General features: G+C 46.4%; 1 protein-coding gene across 1 annotated transcript; it reads left to right on the top strand.

The window, feature by feature from the left end:
* Positions 1–15,750: 15,750 nt before the first annotated feature.
* Positions 15,751–16,178, top strand: LOC128602645 (voltage-dependent P/Q-type calcium channel subunit alpha-1A-like). The gene has a single exon (XM_053616552.1). It carries the CDS (start codon positions 15,768–15,770, stop codon positions 16,047–16,049), a length of 282 nt encoding a protein of 93 aa, XP_053472527.1. The 5' UTR covers positions 15,751–15,767; the 3' UTR covers positions 16,050–16,178.
* The last annotated feature ends 1,039 nt before the right edge of the window (positions 16,179–17,217 follow it).

Genomic DNA, 17,217 nt, shown 5'->3' on the forward strand with positions numbered 1-17,217 from the left:
TTACTCCTCACCCCTTACTCCTTACTCCTCACCCCTTACTCCTCACCCCTTACTCCTTACTCCTTACTCCTCACCCCTTACTCCTTACTCCTCACCCCTTACTCCTCACCCCTTACTCCTTACTCCTCACCCCTTACTCCTCACCCCTTACTCCTCACTCCTCACCCCTTACTCCTTACTCCTCACCCCTTACTCCTCACCCCTTAATCCTTACTCCTCACTCCTCACCCCTCACCCCTTACTCCTCACCCCTTACTCCTTACTCCTCACCCCTTACTCCTTACTCCTCACCCCTTACTCCTTACTCCTCACTCCTCACCCCTTACTCCTCACCCCTTACTCCTCAACCCTTACTCCTCACCCCTCACCCCTTATTCCTCACTCCTTGCTCCTTACTCCTCACCCCTTACTCCTCACCCCTTACTCCTTACTCCTTACTCCTCACCCCTTACTCCTCACCCCTTACTCCTTACTCCTTACTCCTCACCCCTTACTCCTCACCCCTTACTCCTTACTCCTCACCCCTTACTCCTTATTCCTCACCCCTTACTCCTCACCCCTTACTCCTCACCCCTTACTCCTTACCCCTTAATCCTTACTCCTTACTCCTCACTCCTCACCCCTCACCCCTCACCCCTTACTCCTTATTCCTCACCCCTTACTCCTTACTCCTCACTCCTCACACCTTACTCCTCACCCCTTACTCCTTACTCCTCACCCCTTATTCCTCACCCCTTACTCCTTACTCCTCACCCCTTACTCCTCACCCCTTACTCCTTATTCCTCACCCCTTACTCCTCACCCCTTACTCCTCACCCCTTACTCCTTACTCCTCACCCCTTATTCCTCACCCCTTACTCCTTACTCCTCACCCCTTACTCCTCACCCCTTACTCCTCACCCCTTACTCCTTATTCCTCACCCCTTACTCCTCACCCCTTACTCCTTACTCCTCACCCCTTACTCCTCACCCCTTAATCCTTACTCCTTACTCCTCACTCCTCACCCCTCACCCCTTACTCCTCACCCCTTACTCCTTATTCCTCACCCCTTACTCCTTACTCCTCACTCCTCACCCCTTACTCCTCACCCCTTACTCCTCACCCCTTACTCCTTACTCCTCACCCCTTATTCCTCACCCCTTACTCCTTACTCCTCACCCCTTACTCCTCACCCCTTACTCCTTACTCCTCACCCCTTACTCCTTATTCCTCACCCCTTACTCCTCACCCCTCACTCCTCACCCCTTACTCCTCACCCCTCACCCCTTATTCCTTACTCCTCACCCCTTACTCCTCACCCCTTACTCCTCACCCCTTACTCCTTACTCCTCACCCCTTATTCCTCACCCCTTACTCCTTACTCCTTACTCGTCACCCCTTACTCCTCACCCCTTACTCCTTACTCCTCACACCTTACTCCTTACTCCTCACCCCTTACTCCTCACCCCTCACACCTTACTCCTTACTCCTCACTCCTCATCACTCAGTCCTCACTGCTCATCTCTCACTCCTCACTGCTCATCTCTCACTCCTCACTGCTCATCTCTCACACCTCACTCCTCATCTCTCACTCCTCATCTCTCACTCCTTACTCCTCACCCCTTACTCCTTACTCCTCACCCCTTACTCCTCACCCCTTACTCCTTACTCCTCACCCCTTACTCCTTACTCCTCACCCCTTACTCCTCACCCCTTACTCCTTACTCCTTACTCCTCACCCCTTACTCCTCACCCCTTACTCCTTACTCCTCACCCCTTACTCCTCACCCCTTACTCCTCACCCCTTACTCCTCACCCCTTACTCCTCACTCCTCACCCCTTACTCCTTACTCCTCACCCCTTACTCCTTACTCCTCAACCCTTACTCCTCACCCCTCACCCCTTACTCCTCACCCCTTACTCCTTACTCCTCACCCCTTACTCCTCACCCCTTACTCCTTACTCCTTACTCCTCACCCCTTACTCCTCACCCCTTACTCCTCACCCCTTACTCCTTACTCCTCACCCCTTACTCCTTATTCCTCACCCCTTACTCCTCACCCCTTACTCCTTACTCCTCACCCCTTACTCCTCACCCCTTAATCCTTACTCCTCACTCCTCACCCCTCACCCCTTACTCCTCACCCCTTACCCCTTAATCCTTACTCCTTACTCCTCACTCCTCACCCCTCACCCCTTACTCCTCACCCCTTACTCCTTATTCCTCACCCCTTACTCCTTACTCCTCACTCCTCACACCTTACTCCTCACCCCTTACTCCTCACCCCTTACTCCTCACCCCTTACTCCTTACTCCTCACCCCTTATTCCTCACCCCTTACTCCTTACTCCTCACCCCTTACTCCTCACCCCTTACTCCTTATTCCTCACCCCTTACTCCTTACTCCTCACTCCTCACCCCTTACTCCTCACCCCTTACTCCTTACTCCTCACCCCTTATTCCTCACCCCTTACTCCTTACTCCTCACCCCTTACTCCTCACCCCTTACTCCTTACTCCTTACTCGTCACCCCTTACTCCTCACCCATTACTCCTTACTCCTCACACCTTACTCCTTACTCCTCACCCCTTACTCCTCACCCCTCACACCTTACTCCTTACTCCTCACTCCTCATCACTCAGTCCTCACTGCTCATCTCTCACTCCTCACTGCTCATCTCTCACTCCTCACTGCTCATCTCTCACACCTCACTCCTCATCTCTCACTCCTTACTCCTCACCCCTTACTCCTTACTCCTCACCCCTTACTCCTTACTCCTTACTCCTCACCCCTTACTCCTTACTCCTCACCCCTTACTCCTCACCCCTTACTCCTTACTCCTCACCCCTTACTCCTCACCCCTTACTCCTCACTCCTCACCCCTTACTCCTTACTCCTCACCCCTTACTCCTCACCCCTTAATCCTTACTCCTCACTCCTCACCCCTCACCCCTTACTCCTCACCCCTTACTCCTTACTCCTCACCCCTTACTCCTTACTCCTCACCCCTTACTCCTCACTCCTCACCCCTTACTCCTTACTCCTCACTCCTCACCCCTTACTCCTTACTCCTCAACCCTTACTCCTCACCCCTCACCCCTTATTCCTCACTCCTTGCTCCTTACTCCTCACCCCTTACTCCTCACCCCTTACTCCTTACTCCTTACTCCTCACCCCTTACTCCTCACCCCTTACTCCTTACTCCTCACCCCTTACTCCTCACCCCTTACTCCTCACCCCTTACTCCTTACTCCTTACTCCTCACCCCTTACTCCTTATTCCTCACCCCTTACTCCTCACCCCTTACTCCTTACCCCTTAATCCTTACTCCTTACTCCTCACTCCTCACCCCTCACCCCTTACTCCTCACCCCTTACTCCTTATTCCTCACCCCTTACTCCTTACTCCTCACTCCTCACACCTTACTCCTCACCCCTTACTCCTCACCCCTTACTCCTTACTCCTCACCCCTTATTCCTCACCCCTTACTCCTTACTCCTCACCCCTTACTCCTTACTCCTTACTCCTTACTCCTCACCCCTTACTCCTCACCCCTTACTCCTTACTCCTCACCCCTTACTCCTTATTCCTCACCCCTTACTCCTCACCCCTTACTCCTCACTCCTCACCTCTCACTCCTCACCCCTTACTCCTCACCCCTCACCCCTTATTCCTTACTCCTCACCCCTTACTCCTCACCCCTTACTCCTTATTCCTCACCCCTTACTCCTCACCCCTTACTCCTCACTCCTCACCTCTCACTCCTCACCCCTTACTCCTCACCCCTCACCCCTTATTCCTTACTCCTCACCCCTTACTCCTCACCCCTTACTCCTCACCCTTTACTCCTTACTCCTCACCCCTTATTCCTCACCCCTTACTCCTTACTCCTTACTCGTCACCCCTTACTCCTCACCCCTTACTCCTTACTCCTTACTCCTCACACCTTACTCCTTACTCCTCACCCCTTACTCCTCACCCCTCACACCTTACTCCTTACTCCTCACTCCTCATCACTCAGTCCTCACTGCTCATCTCTCACTCCTCACTGCTCATCTCTCACTCCTCACTGCTCATCTCTCACACCTCACTCCTCATCTCTCACTCCTCATCTCTCACTCCTTACTCCTCACCCCTTACTCCTTACTCCTCACCCCTTACTCCTCACCCCTTACTCCTTACTCCTTACTCCTCACCCCTTACTCCTTACTCCTCACCCCTTACTCCTCACCCCTTACTCCTTACTCCTTACTCCTCACCCCTTACTCCTCACCCCTTACTCCTTACTCCTCACCCCTTACTCCTCACCCCTTACTCCTCACCCCTTACTCCTTACTCCTCACCCCTTATTCCTCACCCCTTACCCCTTATTCCTCACCCCTTATTCCTCACCCCTTACTCCTTACTCCTCACCCCTTACTCCTCACCCCTCACACCTTACTCCTTACTCCTCACTCCTCATCTCTCAGTCCTCACTGCTCATCTCTCACTCCTCACTGCTCATCTCTCACACCTCACTCCTCATCTCTCACTCCTCATCTCTCACTCCTTACTCCTCACCCCTTACTCCTCACCCCTTACTCCTCACTCCTCACCCCTTACTCCTTACTCCTCACCCCTTACTCCTCACCCCTTACTCCTTACTCCTCACCCCTTAATCCTTACTCCTTACTCCTCACTCCTCACCCCTTACTCCTCACCCCTTACTCCTTACTCCTCACCCCTTACTCCTTATTCCTCACCCCTTACTCCTCACCCCTTACTCCTCACCCCTTACTCCTCACCCCTTACTCCTTACTCCTCACCCCTTACTCCTCACCCCTCACTCCTTACTCCTCACTCCTCATCTCTCACACCTCACTCCTCATCTCTCACGCCTCACTCCTCATCTCTCACTCCTCACTCCTTACTCCTCATCTCTCACTCCTCATTCCTTACTCCTTACTCCTCACTCCTCACTATTTACTCTTCACTCCTCATCTCTCACTCCTCACTCATTTCTTACTCCTCATCTCTCACTCCTCACTCCTTACTCCTTACTCCTCAGTCCTCACTCCTTACTCCTCACTCCTCACTCCTTACTCTTCATTCCTCATCTCTCAGTCCTCACTCCTTACTCCTCATTTCTTACTCCTCACTCCTCATTTCTTACTCCTCATCTCTCAGTCCTCACTCCTTACTCCTCACTCCTCACACCTTACTCTTCACTCCTCATCTCTCAGTCCTCACTCCTTACTCCTCACCCTCACTCCTTACTCTTCACTCCTCATCTCTCGGTCCTCACTCCTTACTCCTCACCCCTCACTCCTTACTCTTCACTCCTCATCTCTCAGTCCTCACTCCTTACTCCTCATTTCTTACTCCTCATCTCTCACTCCTCACTCCTTACTCCTCACTCCTCATCTCTCACTCCTCATCTCTCACTCCTCATTCCTCACTCCTTACTCTTCAGTCCTCATCTCTCACTCCTCACTCCTTACTCCTCACTCCTCATCTCTCACTCCTCATTCCTCACTCCTTACTCCTCACTCCTCACTCCTTACTCTTCACTCCTCATCTCTCAGTCCTCACTCCTCACTCCTCACCCCTCACTTCTTACTTCTTGTTCCTTGAGAACACACAATGACCTATCTCTCTCTCTCTGTATCTCTCCCTCTGCCTCTCTCAGTTCATTATGGTAATGATGATGACTCGACTGTGTGCTGACGATGCGGCTGCTCAATTAGACTTAATGGACTTAATCATCACTCTCACACTGAGTGTCTAACACACACACACAAACTAATAGGCGTAGTTGTAGTGAGTAGCATGTTACGCAGTCTATGACACACCTCGCACCTGGGCCACGCCCTCTTGGAAGTAAGTAACAGATGTAAGGTGTGACTTCAGGATGGAGGAAGTGTAGTTTTATACAGAGAAACAGAAACGCATTTTATTTTTACATTTCATCTCTCTCTCATTTATGTCTTTCTCATACACATCAATTTCTTGCTCTTGTTCTTTACCTTTATCTGTCTTCGTCCGCTCTTTTCTCTCCTTTCATTATTCTGTCTCTCTTTCTCTCAATCTCCCTCTTCACCTCCACCCACTGATCTCTCCTTTCTTCTTCCATTCCTCTTGCTCATTCTTCTTTTTTCCGTCATGGGGGTAAATATTCCGCAGCCACATGACTAAGATTAGATGACGAAGAGTGTGTGTGTGTGTGTGTGTGTGTGTGTGTGTGTGTGTGTGTGTGTTGTCACTCATCCATTTCTCCTCTTTCCTGATTGGATGGTTTCCAGTCTGCACCAGGCTCTTTTCTCAATGAAGAGCTCAGAGTGTGTGATTTACGCGTTGCAACGTAAGCAGAGTTCGTACACGGACACACACACACACACACACACACACACACACACACTGGGCAGTAGCCTCTCTCTTGCTCTCTCTCTCTCTCTCTCTCTCTCTCTCTCTCTCTCTGGCGCAGGGAAGCGTGACTCAGTGGACGTATTGATTATGAAATGCATAAAAGCAGATTTATATAGGAGAGAGAGAGAAAGAGAGAGACAGGGAGAGAGGGAATGAGGCAGGGAAAGAGAGTGAGACAGAAAGAGAGAGTTAAGTAGTCACTTTATCACTGTCTCATTTGCTTCTGCCTCCTGTCCTATTTAACACACACACACACACAATACACCACTAGGACAATGAACACCAGCTCCGATGTTAGGGCCTTCCTCAGTGGTCCATTTCACTTCCAACCTTTTTTTTGGTCTAGAAACGAGAAATGCGGAATCTTCAGTAAAATCCAGAACAACCCATAAATACATGTATCTGGACTTCGGTGGGCGATTAGGTGTGGTCTCGAACAGCTTCCACTTTCCTGTGGTTTTAGAAGCCAACAGCTGACCCAACCCAGACTAGTGTGCTTTCATCCCAGTCAATAAAATCCCTCATGGTGTCTGCAACATCTCCTACAGTTAGAACAGATGTTTTGCCATACCCTTTGGTGTGTCCCTGATCCAGTGTGGGAACATAAAACAGTGTTCTAAAGTAATCACAGAACCTCATCAATCCATTCAGCTTTGACACAGTGATGACAGAAGACCCTTTGGAGACTTCTCATTTCATCATTTAAGGAACCTCCTTTTTGTTTGTCTGCTCTCAGATTTCACAGGTTCTTACTGAATCAGATCCTGGAAGTGTGCTGATGTTGTGGTGGGATCACACTGAATGAATAACGTCCCAGAACTGGGTCATTTGTTTTTTCAATTCCTGGCACTGGTACTGGAGAAGCTCAGATCTGAATTCCATTCCTTCCCAAGCTGACGTGTTGGAGCAGGAAGAGTTTCAGAAGATTCCCAGGATGTCGTAGGCAAATCCGACCATGTGAGGGTCTGCATCAGCACACATTCCAGTGCATGCTAGGCTTGTATGGTGCTGCTGTTGTGCTGCACATGTTCACACAGTGGTGTCCTCCTGACAGGACGGACCAAGAATAGCAGTTTGAATGAGGTTTAAGGCTCTAAGATTCCTCAAGAAACGTGATTTTCATGTAAACAAGTAAGAATTCCCAAACAGATGTGTTCACAGTGATAATGAGTTTTTATTGGTCGCATATATAGTAGAGCACAGTGAAATTGTTTTCTTTGCATACCCCAGCCTGTCAGGAAGTTGGGGTCAGAGCGCATTGTCAGCCATGATACGGCACCCCTGGAGCAGAGAGGGTTAAGGGCCTTGCTCAAGGGCCCAACAGTGGCAGCTTGGCAGTGCTGGGGCTTGAACCCCCGACCTTCTGATCAGTAACCCAGAGACTTAACCGCTAAGCCACCACTGCCACCTGATCATCTGATTTAACCGGTTTATCAGTCTATGTATTTAATGTCCAACTGAAGGTTGGTCAAAGTGTTTTCTACTCATTTCTGCCACATTATGAGTGGCTCACAAAAGTTCCTGTATTAACTCTGTGGCACTGTGTGTGTGTGTGTGGAGGGTCAAAGATGAAGAGGACTGTAGTGGTTTAATGGGAAATATCTCCATCTGATCTGTTGCTCTAGAAATGTAAAGTGAGGTGTCTCTACTACTTTATACAGTAGAGCCAAACAGAAGAGGAGATGTTTGACCAGAGGAAGGTGAGAGAAGGGAGAGTACGATCTTCATGCAATGCTAATGTGTCAAATATGTTCTTTTACCAGATCCTGTGTCTGACGGACACCTTAAGGATTGAAAGTAGCAGTGGGATTCAGCAGGAGCTTCCAGGTCATGTTCTCTGGCAGGTAGCGGGTCACTGAGAGAAGTGGTAGACATCTGAAATACTGAACAGAACCCTTGATGTTTAAGAGTAACAGAGTGATGGATTCCTCACAGTGGCCGGGTAATACAGGACGCTGGTCCGTGTGTCTGGAGGAACGGCTTCGTGCTGATGACCTCTAAAGTGACATCTTTGGAATTCTGTGTGTGTATGTGTGTATAAATGTGTGTGTGTGTGTGTGTGAAAATAAATATATATATATATATATATATTTGTGTGTGTGTGTGCGTGTGTGTGTGGCAGTGATGGGTGAGGATTCGTTTGTTACATTTTAGTAAAATCATCTGCAGCATGCAGCTGCTGAAATAAGCAGAACTAGTTTCCTCACCTGGTCTACTACACACACACACACACACACACACACACACACACACACACATACATACATACATACACACACACTCTCTCGCAGTCGAGTGTATATGTTGTGTATGTGTGTGTGGAATCGAGGACGTTCAGTTTTAGCTCCACCTGCTCCAGAAACAACAGCAAAACAGGCCATCTGCCTTTCTGTATTTCTCTTCCTCTCTGTCTCTCTGACTTTCACTCCATCTGTCTCTCTCTCTCTGTCTCTCTCTCTGTCTCTCTCTCAGTCTCTCTCTCTCTCTCTCTCTCCTACACATTCTACATGTCTATTTCTTAAAATTAAAGCTTTCATTTTGTGTGTGTGTGTGTGCGTGTGTAACAAAACTCTTCACTTTGGATTATTAGAGACAGAAACAGCAGCACTGGTTCTGCTGGCACGGATGGAGGGATGAATTAAAAAGAGAGGCAGAAATGTAGAGAGAGAGTAATTAGCTGATTGGAGTTTTTTGGCTGGTACTGCTGTTTTCCCAAGAGATTGAGTGTGTAGTAATTGATGAGCTGATTGATCGGGTGAAGGGGGGGGGGCAGGATGAGAGAGAGAGAGAGAGACTGTATGCCCTGCTGCTCTCAGCTCTAATGGATCCAATGCTGGTGTAGAGTAAGCAGTCTACTGTGTAGAATCAGCACTTGCACACACACAAACACACACACACTCACACACGCAGACACACAAACACACACAAACACACACACTCACACACGCAGACACACAAACACACACACACTCACACACGCACACACAAACACACACAAACACACACACACTCACACACGCAGACACACAAACACACACACACACTCACACACACATTCACACACTCACACACGCAGACACACACACACACTCACATATGCAGAAAAAATGTGAAACAGCACTGCAACACATACCAACACCAACAAAGTGTTGTGCTGCACTGTTTGTAAACACAAAGGGTTGCGTCCAGCCTATGTTCCCTACTGTTTGGACATTTTACTGTCCTTTAATTTATCATGTAATTTTAAATGAGCTTATATAAATAAATAAATAAATAATTAAATAAATAAACAGTTTTCCTGCTCAGGCGCTGAACCATCAGTGCTGCTAGTTATTAACGAGGCGCCATGTGGAAATTCTCAGGTTTTCCCCAAATCAGTGTCGCTGTGGCGTGTAAAAAAATAAAATAAAATAAAAAAACAGTTAAAAGCTAACATTGCACAGGCACTGTCGTGGAGATTGTGCGATCAATCATCACATCACATCACACTCATCACTCTCTCACAGTTGAAGTCAATCAGACCTATGGTTCATAACTAGCTTTTTTTAGTTTTGGACAAATTTTCAATGTAGGGGAAAATCTATCATGGTGGATTTTATGGGCCCGATGGCTTTTTTGTTCCCCATGAGAAATAAGGCATGTATACCAATTTTCAGACATTTTGGACTGTGGGGTAGAGGGAAAATCACATAGATTTTGGACATGGCCTGTAGTGCCACCTCATGTGGCTCATGTGGGCCATTTGTGGTGTGGGAGATACTCGTGGCCTGTAGTATCAATTTACCAAATTTTGAGTTATTGGGCACTTTAGGGAGATAAGGAGAATATTAACAATAATATAGGTTTCCTCCTGATGGAGGAATCCTAATAATGATAATAATAAACATGATGAGGATGTGGGGGCACAGTGGCGTAGTGGTTAGCATGTTTGCCTCACCTCTATGGTTGGGGGTTCAATTCCTGCCTCTGCTCTGTGTGTGAGGAGTCTGCATGTTCTCCCCGTGCTTCAGGGGCTTCCTCTGGATACTCCGGTTTCCCTCAGTCCAAAGACGTGTTGTAGGCTTATCGGCATTTCCAAAACAATGGGGTGTCCCCCTGTCCAAGGTGTCCCCCGCATCGTGCCCCAAGCTACATGGAATAGGATCCATTTTTCCCGTGACCCTGTGTAGAATAAGCAGTACAGAAAATGGATGGATGATAATGATGCTTTTATTATTATTATTATTATTATTATTATTATTACTATGTCATCTGCTTCTGGTTCACTGAATGAACTGAAAGACAGAGAGAGAAATGAGTGCAGTGTCCATTGATCCCTCCCTCTCTCTCTCTGTCAGTCTGTTTCTCTTTCTGTGCTGAGTACTGCTGTTCCTGCAAAAACCCAATTCTGCTCGATTCATCACACAGACTCTCATTTAAGCACTAAGCACCCAGCCGTGTGTGTGTGTGTGTGTGTGTGTGTGTGTGAACAAGCGTTGATGAAGTTTTTGGAACACTGAGTGCTGATGTCACTGAGAAAGAGGGATAAAAAAGACACATAAACCCATGATTGAAGCATAGCCACCCCTCTGGCAACCCCTGTTAGCTGACTTTTTTTTTCGCTGCTTTTTAAAAAAAATGTATTTATATTTTTTATTACTTTTTTTTTTTTTTTTTACCAGTAAAGGTGTTGAAACTGAAACAGAAACATCCTCTGAAACTGAGCAGGAAAACAAGGTGTATAAATGTCTATATGAGCTCCAGTTTACGTGAACATGATCTGAGCAGAGCAGAAGGAAAGATAATGAACTCTACATGGCTCTGTAGCAGCTAAACGCATACAGTGATAGCTTAGCTGTGCCTCCCTTCGGCTAGCAACTCCAAACTAGCCTAGTCTCATGTTAGCCAAAAAGTTTCATCAGTCTGGTACCTGAGGTAAGTTTTTGTCCAGTTTTCATATTTATTTTAGCAATTAACTCTCACATGCAAGAAAAAAAAATGTATGGAACAGTCTATAACTCAGAGAGACAGAGAGAGAGAGAGAGCTGTGGGACAGCAGTTATGAAATATTAAGTAGCAGAGAGATGACAGAACACCATCTAGTCACAATATAGGACTCTGTGTGTGTGTGTGTGTGTGTGTGTGTGTGTGTGTGTGTGTGTGTGTTGTGCTTCATGCTAAGCGCAATCAAAAACACCATCTGCTGGTCTTAATATTTCTAAAGAGCACAGCAAGACGCACATACACACACACATAATATATATAATCACAGCACCCTTGATTAATATTGGCAGCCTTGGTAAAAATGAGTAAAGTTAAATATAGGTGTGCAACAATTATTGGCACCCATTTAGTCAATACTTTGTATTACCTCCCCTTTGCCAAGATAACAGCTCTGAGTCTCCTCCTGTAATGCCTGATGAGGTTGGAGAATACATGGCAAGGGCTCTGAGACCATTCCTCCATACAGAATCTCTCCAGATCCTTCAAATTTAGAGGTCCACGCTGGTGGACTCTCCTCTTCACAGTATTTCTATGGGTTTCAGGTCAGGGGACTGGGATGGCCATGGCAGGACCTTGATTTTGTGGTCAGTAAACCATTTTTGTGTTGATTTTGATGTGATTTTGGATCATTGTCCTGCTGGAAGATCCAACCACGGCCCATTTGAAGCTTTCTGGCAGTCAGGTTTTCATGATATTTGATATAGTTCATGATGCCATGTATCCTAACAAAATGTCCAGGTCCTCTGGCAGAAAAACAGCCCCAAAACATTAAAGAGCCCCCACCATATTTAACTGTGGGCATGAGGTACTTTTCCATATGGCTGTGAAGCTCAACAACCTTTTGCCGCACATCACAGCTCTACTCCTTGGTCTTACCCATTATTATGAATGACTAAGGGAATTTGGCCTATGTGCTAACTCATATTTATACCCCTGTGAAACAGGAAGTCATTGTTGAAGAAGTTTCTGTCCTAGTCACTCAGGTGTACTCAGATTTTTTTTAAATATCAATGGGAATATAATTTTTCTCATATGAATTCATAGGGGTGCCATATATTGTTGCACACCTATATTTAACAAAGATTTCTTTGGCAATAAAATATCAAAGGGTTAAACAATAAAGACAATTCACAGCCTTCTTTGCATATTTATGAGCAGATGGAAATTTGGAAATTGTTGGCTTTTTTCGACATATTTGGCAAACATTTGATCATCTTTGAAACAGTGCTTATTAATAAAGTTTATATACTTGAACAAAACCACAAGGAAAATTAAATTTTTCAGTCATTTATTCAACAGAAATATCAATAGATGTGATATTCTTCTGTGGAAAAGTAAGTACACCCTTGGCCTCAGAACCTAGTATTGCCCCCTTTAGCAGAAATAACATATTGTAGGCGTTTTGCATAATTGTCCACCAGGTTAGCTGGAATTTTTGACCACTCTTCCATGCAATATTCTTTCAGTTGTAAGATGTTTGAGGGTTTTCTTGCATGTACTGCCCGTTTTACATCCCCCCACAACATTGCAATGGGATTCAAATCCGGGCTTTGACTAAGTCGTTCCATAACCCACCATTTCTTCTTTTTGAGTCATTCCTTGGTGGATTTGCTGGTGTGCTTAGGATCATTACCCTGTAGAAAGGTCCACTTTCAGTTCAACTTCACCTTTTGGACAGATGGCCTCACGTTATCTTCAAGCGCTCTTTGATATGATGCAGAATTCATAGTTGAATTAATGAATGCATGCTGTCCAGTCCTTGCTGCAGCAAAGCAACCCCAAACCATAACATTTCCACCACCGTGTTTCACAGTTGGTTTGAGGTGCTTCTCATGAAAAGCTGTCTTTGGTCTGCGCCAAACAAGTCTATCTTTGATTCGTCTGTCCAGAGCACATTATTCCAAAGGTCTTTGTCTATATGCTCATCGGCAAACTGTAGTCCTGCGAAGGCTTTTTTCTGGCACGCCTCCCATGCAAGTCAAATTTGTGCAATCTCTTTCTGATTGTAGAAGCATGCACTTTGACACGAACAGCTGCAAGACTTACTGGCAGATACTGTGATGAAATTTTGGGGTTCTTGGAGACTTTGCATCAGATGGTCTGCTCTTGGGCTGAATTTGCTGGGACGGCTGGTCCTGGAAATCTGTGCCATTTGTAGATGATTTCCCTTACAGTGGAATGATGTATTTCAAATAATTTGGAGATCTTTTTAAATCCCTTCCCAGACTTATAGGCATCAACAACCTTTTTTGCTTGTCCAAATATGTTTAATAAAAAAAAAAAGCGCCAACAATTTCCACGGGGTGTACTTGTTTTTTCACATGACTATATATAAATATAGAGTGAGAATATGTGTGTTGTTTCCTCAGAGACCAGCAGTGCTGCTTTCTTCTCTCTCGTGTTGTCACTCTCTGTGTTAGCAAGGAGAGTAATTTAAGTAAAAAGGCAGGTGTGTGTGTGTGTGTGTGTGTGTGTGTGGGTGTGTGTGTGGGTGTGTGGAGGCGGGAAGTACTGGGTGCTTCCTTCAGGGCTGCCATGTGAATGCTCCCTGAATAACAATGATGTACAAACACACACACTTACAGTCGGTTCTAATACACAAGTCTCTCTCGTTGACATTGAGATAGGATATCATGTCCAGTAATGTGTGTGTGTGTGTGTGCTCTTCTGGCCATTTTCCCGCCACTCACCCCTCCACCTCTTCTTTATTGGGAACACTCCCTTTTCTGACATCATCACTACGATGCTGTGCTTCTGGAATGAACACACACACACACACACCAGAATTTAATCTGACTCACCAGAATCTGCCCAATCTGGCAACCCTGCATCTTGCTGCCAGCTGTGAGATGTTTACTGAACAGAGTGAGACAGACGTTTAACACAGTAAGAACACTAGTATTGTGTGAAATGTGTTTAATTCTTAGTTTAATTGGAATAAATAATGTTTGTGTGAGTATGGTTAACCCTAACCGTAACCCTAAACTCTACAGTGAACTGGTTAAAACTAACACACCAGTGCCTTTATACCAGTCTGGAAACCCGCATCTGGAACTCACATATGGAGTGTGTTACTGGATCTAAAGCTCTTCAGGTATAATTGGGTTACAGTGTGGAGATGTTTCAGACCGAACTGGGCGGGTTTTAAACCGGAAACAGTCACATCAATCTGGCAACCCGACCGAGTGTGTGGAGAAGAGCATCACTGTGAGGTTCCGGATTCTGTGGATTTTTAGCTGATCAGTTACCAAACTCTTCATCATCCTCTTCTTCTTATACTATTCGGTGATATTTCCCCGAAGCGCGAGCCACATCACGGAAGGGAAAACAGCTCAGGGTTTTTAAGGAGGGGTGTGTGTGAGTGAGTGAGTGAGTGTGTGTGTGTGTGTGTGTGTGTGTGTGTGAGAGAGAGAGAGAGAGAGAGAGAGAGAGAGAAAGAGAGAGAGAGAGATAGATATGCATGCGTTGAGGAAGAGGAGGGGTGTTCCTGTAGCTCGGTTCCTTGGTTCCTCTGCGCGCTCCTGACTCGAGCTCGCGCCACAAACCCCACGCGCTCATGATGTGAAGCGATGCGGATTATTTTCCGCCTTTTTTCTCTCTGGCTCTGTGGCGCGAGAGAAAATATATAACAAGAGCATCACAATCTGACTTCGGTGCGGTTTTTATTTTTTATTACTATTATTTCCCCCTTTCCTGTTCCCGAGCGCGCGCCCGCACCACCCATCGCCATTAGGAGAAACGGAGTGGAGGGGAAAAAAAGCGTAATTTCCTGAGCGCACGCTGTGGTGAATGAGCTCCATCCGGTACCGGAGAGTTTGGACTTGGATATCCACATCATCATCATCATCATCTTCGTCATCCTCCTCCTCCTTTTTCTCCTCATCAGCCGCTGCGGATGTTACAGAATTAAATAAATTATTGCCGGTGTTTTCCGCCCTGTTCTGCGCTCAGTGCGCTCGCGCTCGCTGGGAGGGAGACTCGGTGACTCGGTGACTCGGTGTTCGGTATCGCGATGCTGAGAGGGGCGGTATCTCCACGGCTCGGGGTGCGCGGAGGTTCAGGAGCGAGCAGCTGAGTGATGAGGATAAGGACACAGCGCTGTGGAGGAGGAAGAAGATAAGCAGCAGCAGCGTTTCACGGGTTCGTGCTTTTCTTCATTTTTGTTTTATAGCGCGAGACAGGACGGCTTCCCGTAACTGTAGCGGTGTGCACGCGAACTCTTCCCTTTGATATTTGATCGCGGTGTTATGTGATGCGCGCGCAGCTCGCTGAAATTATTTTCCCCCCCGTTTTATTTGCCTTGTGTCCGTGAGTGCGGAGGTGTGGGGTTCCCGCATCTCCGTACCGGCGCTGTTTGCTTGTGTGTTTATTTGTGTGTGTGTGTGTGTGTGTGTGCAGGATGGCGCGGTTCGGAGAGCCCGGAGTGCCCGGTGGGGGCTCGGTGGCCCGGGGCGGAAGCAGGCAGGGAACTCAGCGCGTGTACAAGCAGTCAATGGCGCAGAGAGCGCGCACCATGGCGCTGTATAACCCCATCCCCGTGCGCCAAAACTGTCTCACCGTCAACCGCTCTCTCTTCCTGTTCAGCGAGGACAACGTGGTCCGGAAGTATGCCAAGAAGATCACAGAGTGGCCATATCCTTCAGAAACCGTGTGTGTGTGCGCGCGCGCGTGCGTTAAGTAGTAGTGAGTCAGAGAACTTGTGTTATCTCGCATTTGTGCCTTCTCTCATTAACAGCTTTAATTACTATACAGAGGAGTGTGTGTGTGAGAGAGAGAACTTTGTGAACACAAAATGATTTTGAAATCTTGTAGGGACCTTATTGCAAAGGTTCTGGAAACATTAATGGTTCCTGAAAGAACTTTAATTTTTATTAAGACCCTCTACTGGAACCAGCATCATTCATGCTATTATTATTATTATTATTATTATTATTATTATTATTATTAGTGTGTTTAAGCCACATGTGATGTGATGGAGGTCTGAAGCCAGGGTGCTGTGTGGATGTGTGAGGGCTCCTGCTGGTCTGAGTTGGGGTGTGTGTGTGTGTGTGTCTGTGTGTGTGTGTGGTTGCTGATGTCAGCACGTGAGTCCCTAGCAGAGCTTTCAGAGTTGAGTGGAGTGGAGGAGGCTAGAGAGATGAGAAGGAGATATAGAACAAGTGCAGTGTTACTGCTAATCTGAGATATTATTATTATTATTATTATTATTATTATTACTATTATTAGTGATGATGATAATTTCTCAGTGGAGAATGAACTGACTCCAGATCAGCAGTGTTAATGTATATAATGAATGAGGCATTATGAAGGAAACATAATGCCTTAATAAACAGACACTAACACTGATCCCAGATCAGCACTTCAGGTGTATGTGTAATTAGTTTCCTCTGTCGTGGTTTTAGAAGTTATTAAATATCAGAAACTGATTCCAGATCAGTGTTTTAGACAATGTAAATGTCATAGTTATAACTTTTTTGAACCTTGTTACAAAATATTTGGAGCTAAAAATCCTTTAAAATCTTTAGTCTCACTTCAGTTCAGTTCAGTATAATTCAATTCAGTTCAGTATAATTCAGTTCAGTACAGTATAGTTGAGTTCAGTACAGTTGCGCTATCTCAGCTCGTTCATGTCTGCTTCAAACTGATATCACTAGCGTATCTGATCTGATCTGATCTGATCTGTGAGAGCCAGCATGTTGACAGTATAATACTATCCCAGGGTTCTGTGTGCTGTTTGGTTCTGTGTTGTTTAGTTTTACACTTAATTTGATGTTAATTTAATTCAGTTCAGCTGGTAAAGAGACTTTAACTGAAGCTTCTGAACTGAATCCAGTGAGAGGAAAGACAGG

Source organism: Ictalurus furcatus, chromosome 27, assembly GCF_023375685.1.
Source record: "Ictalurus furcatus strain D&B chromosome 27, Billie_1.0, whole genome shotgun sequence".
NCBI lineage: Eukaryota > Metazoa > Chordata > Actinopteri > Siluriformes > Ictaluridae > Ictalurus > Ictalurus furcatus.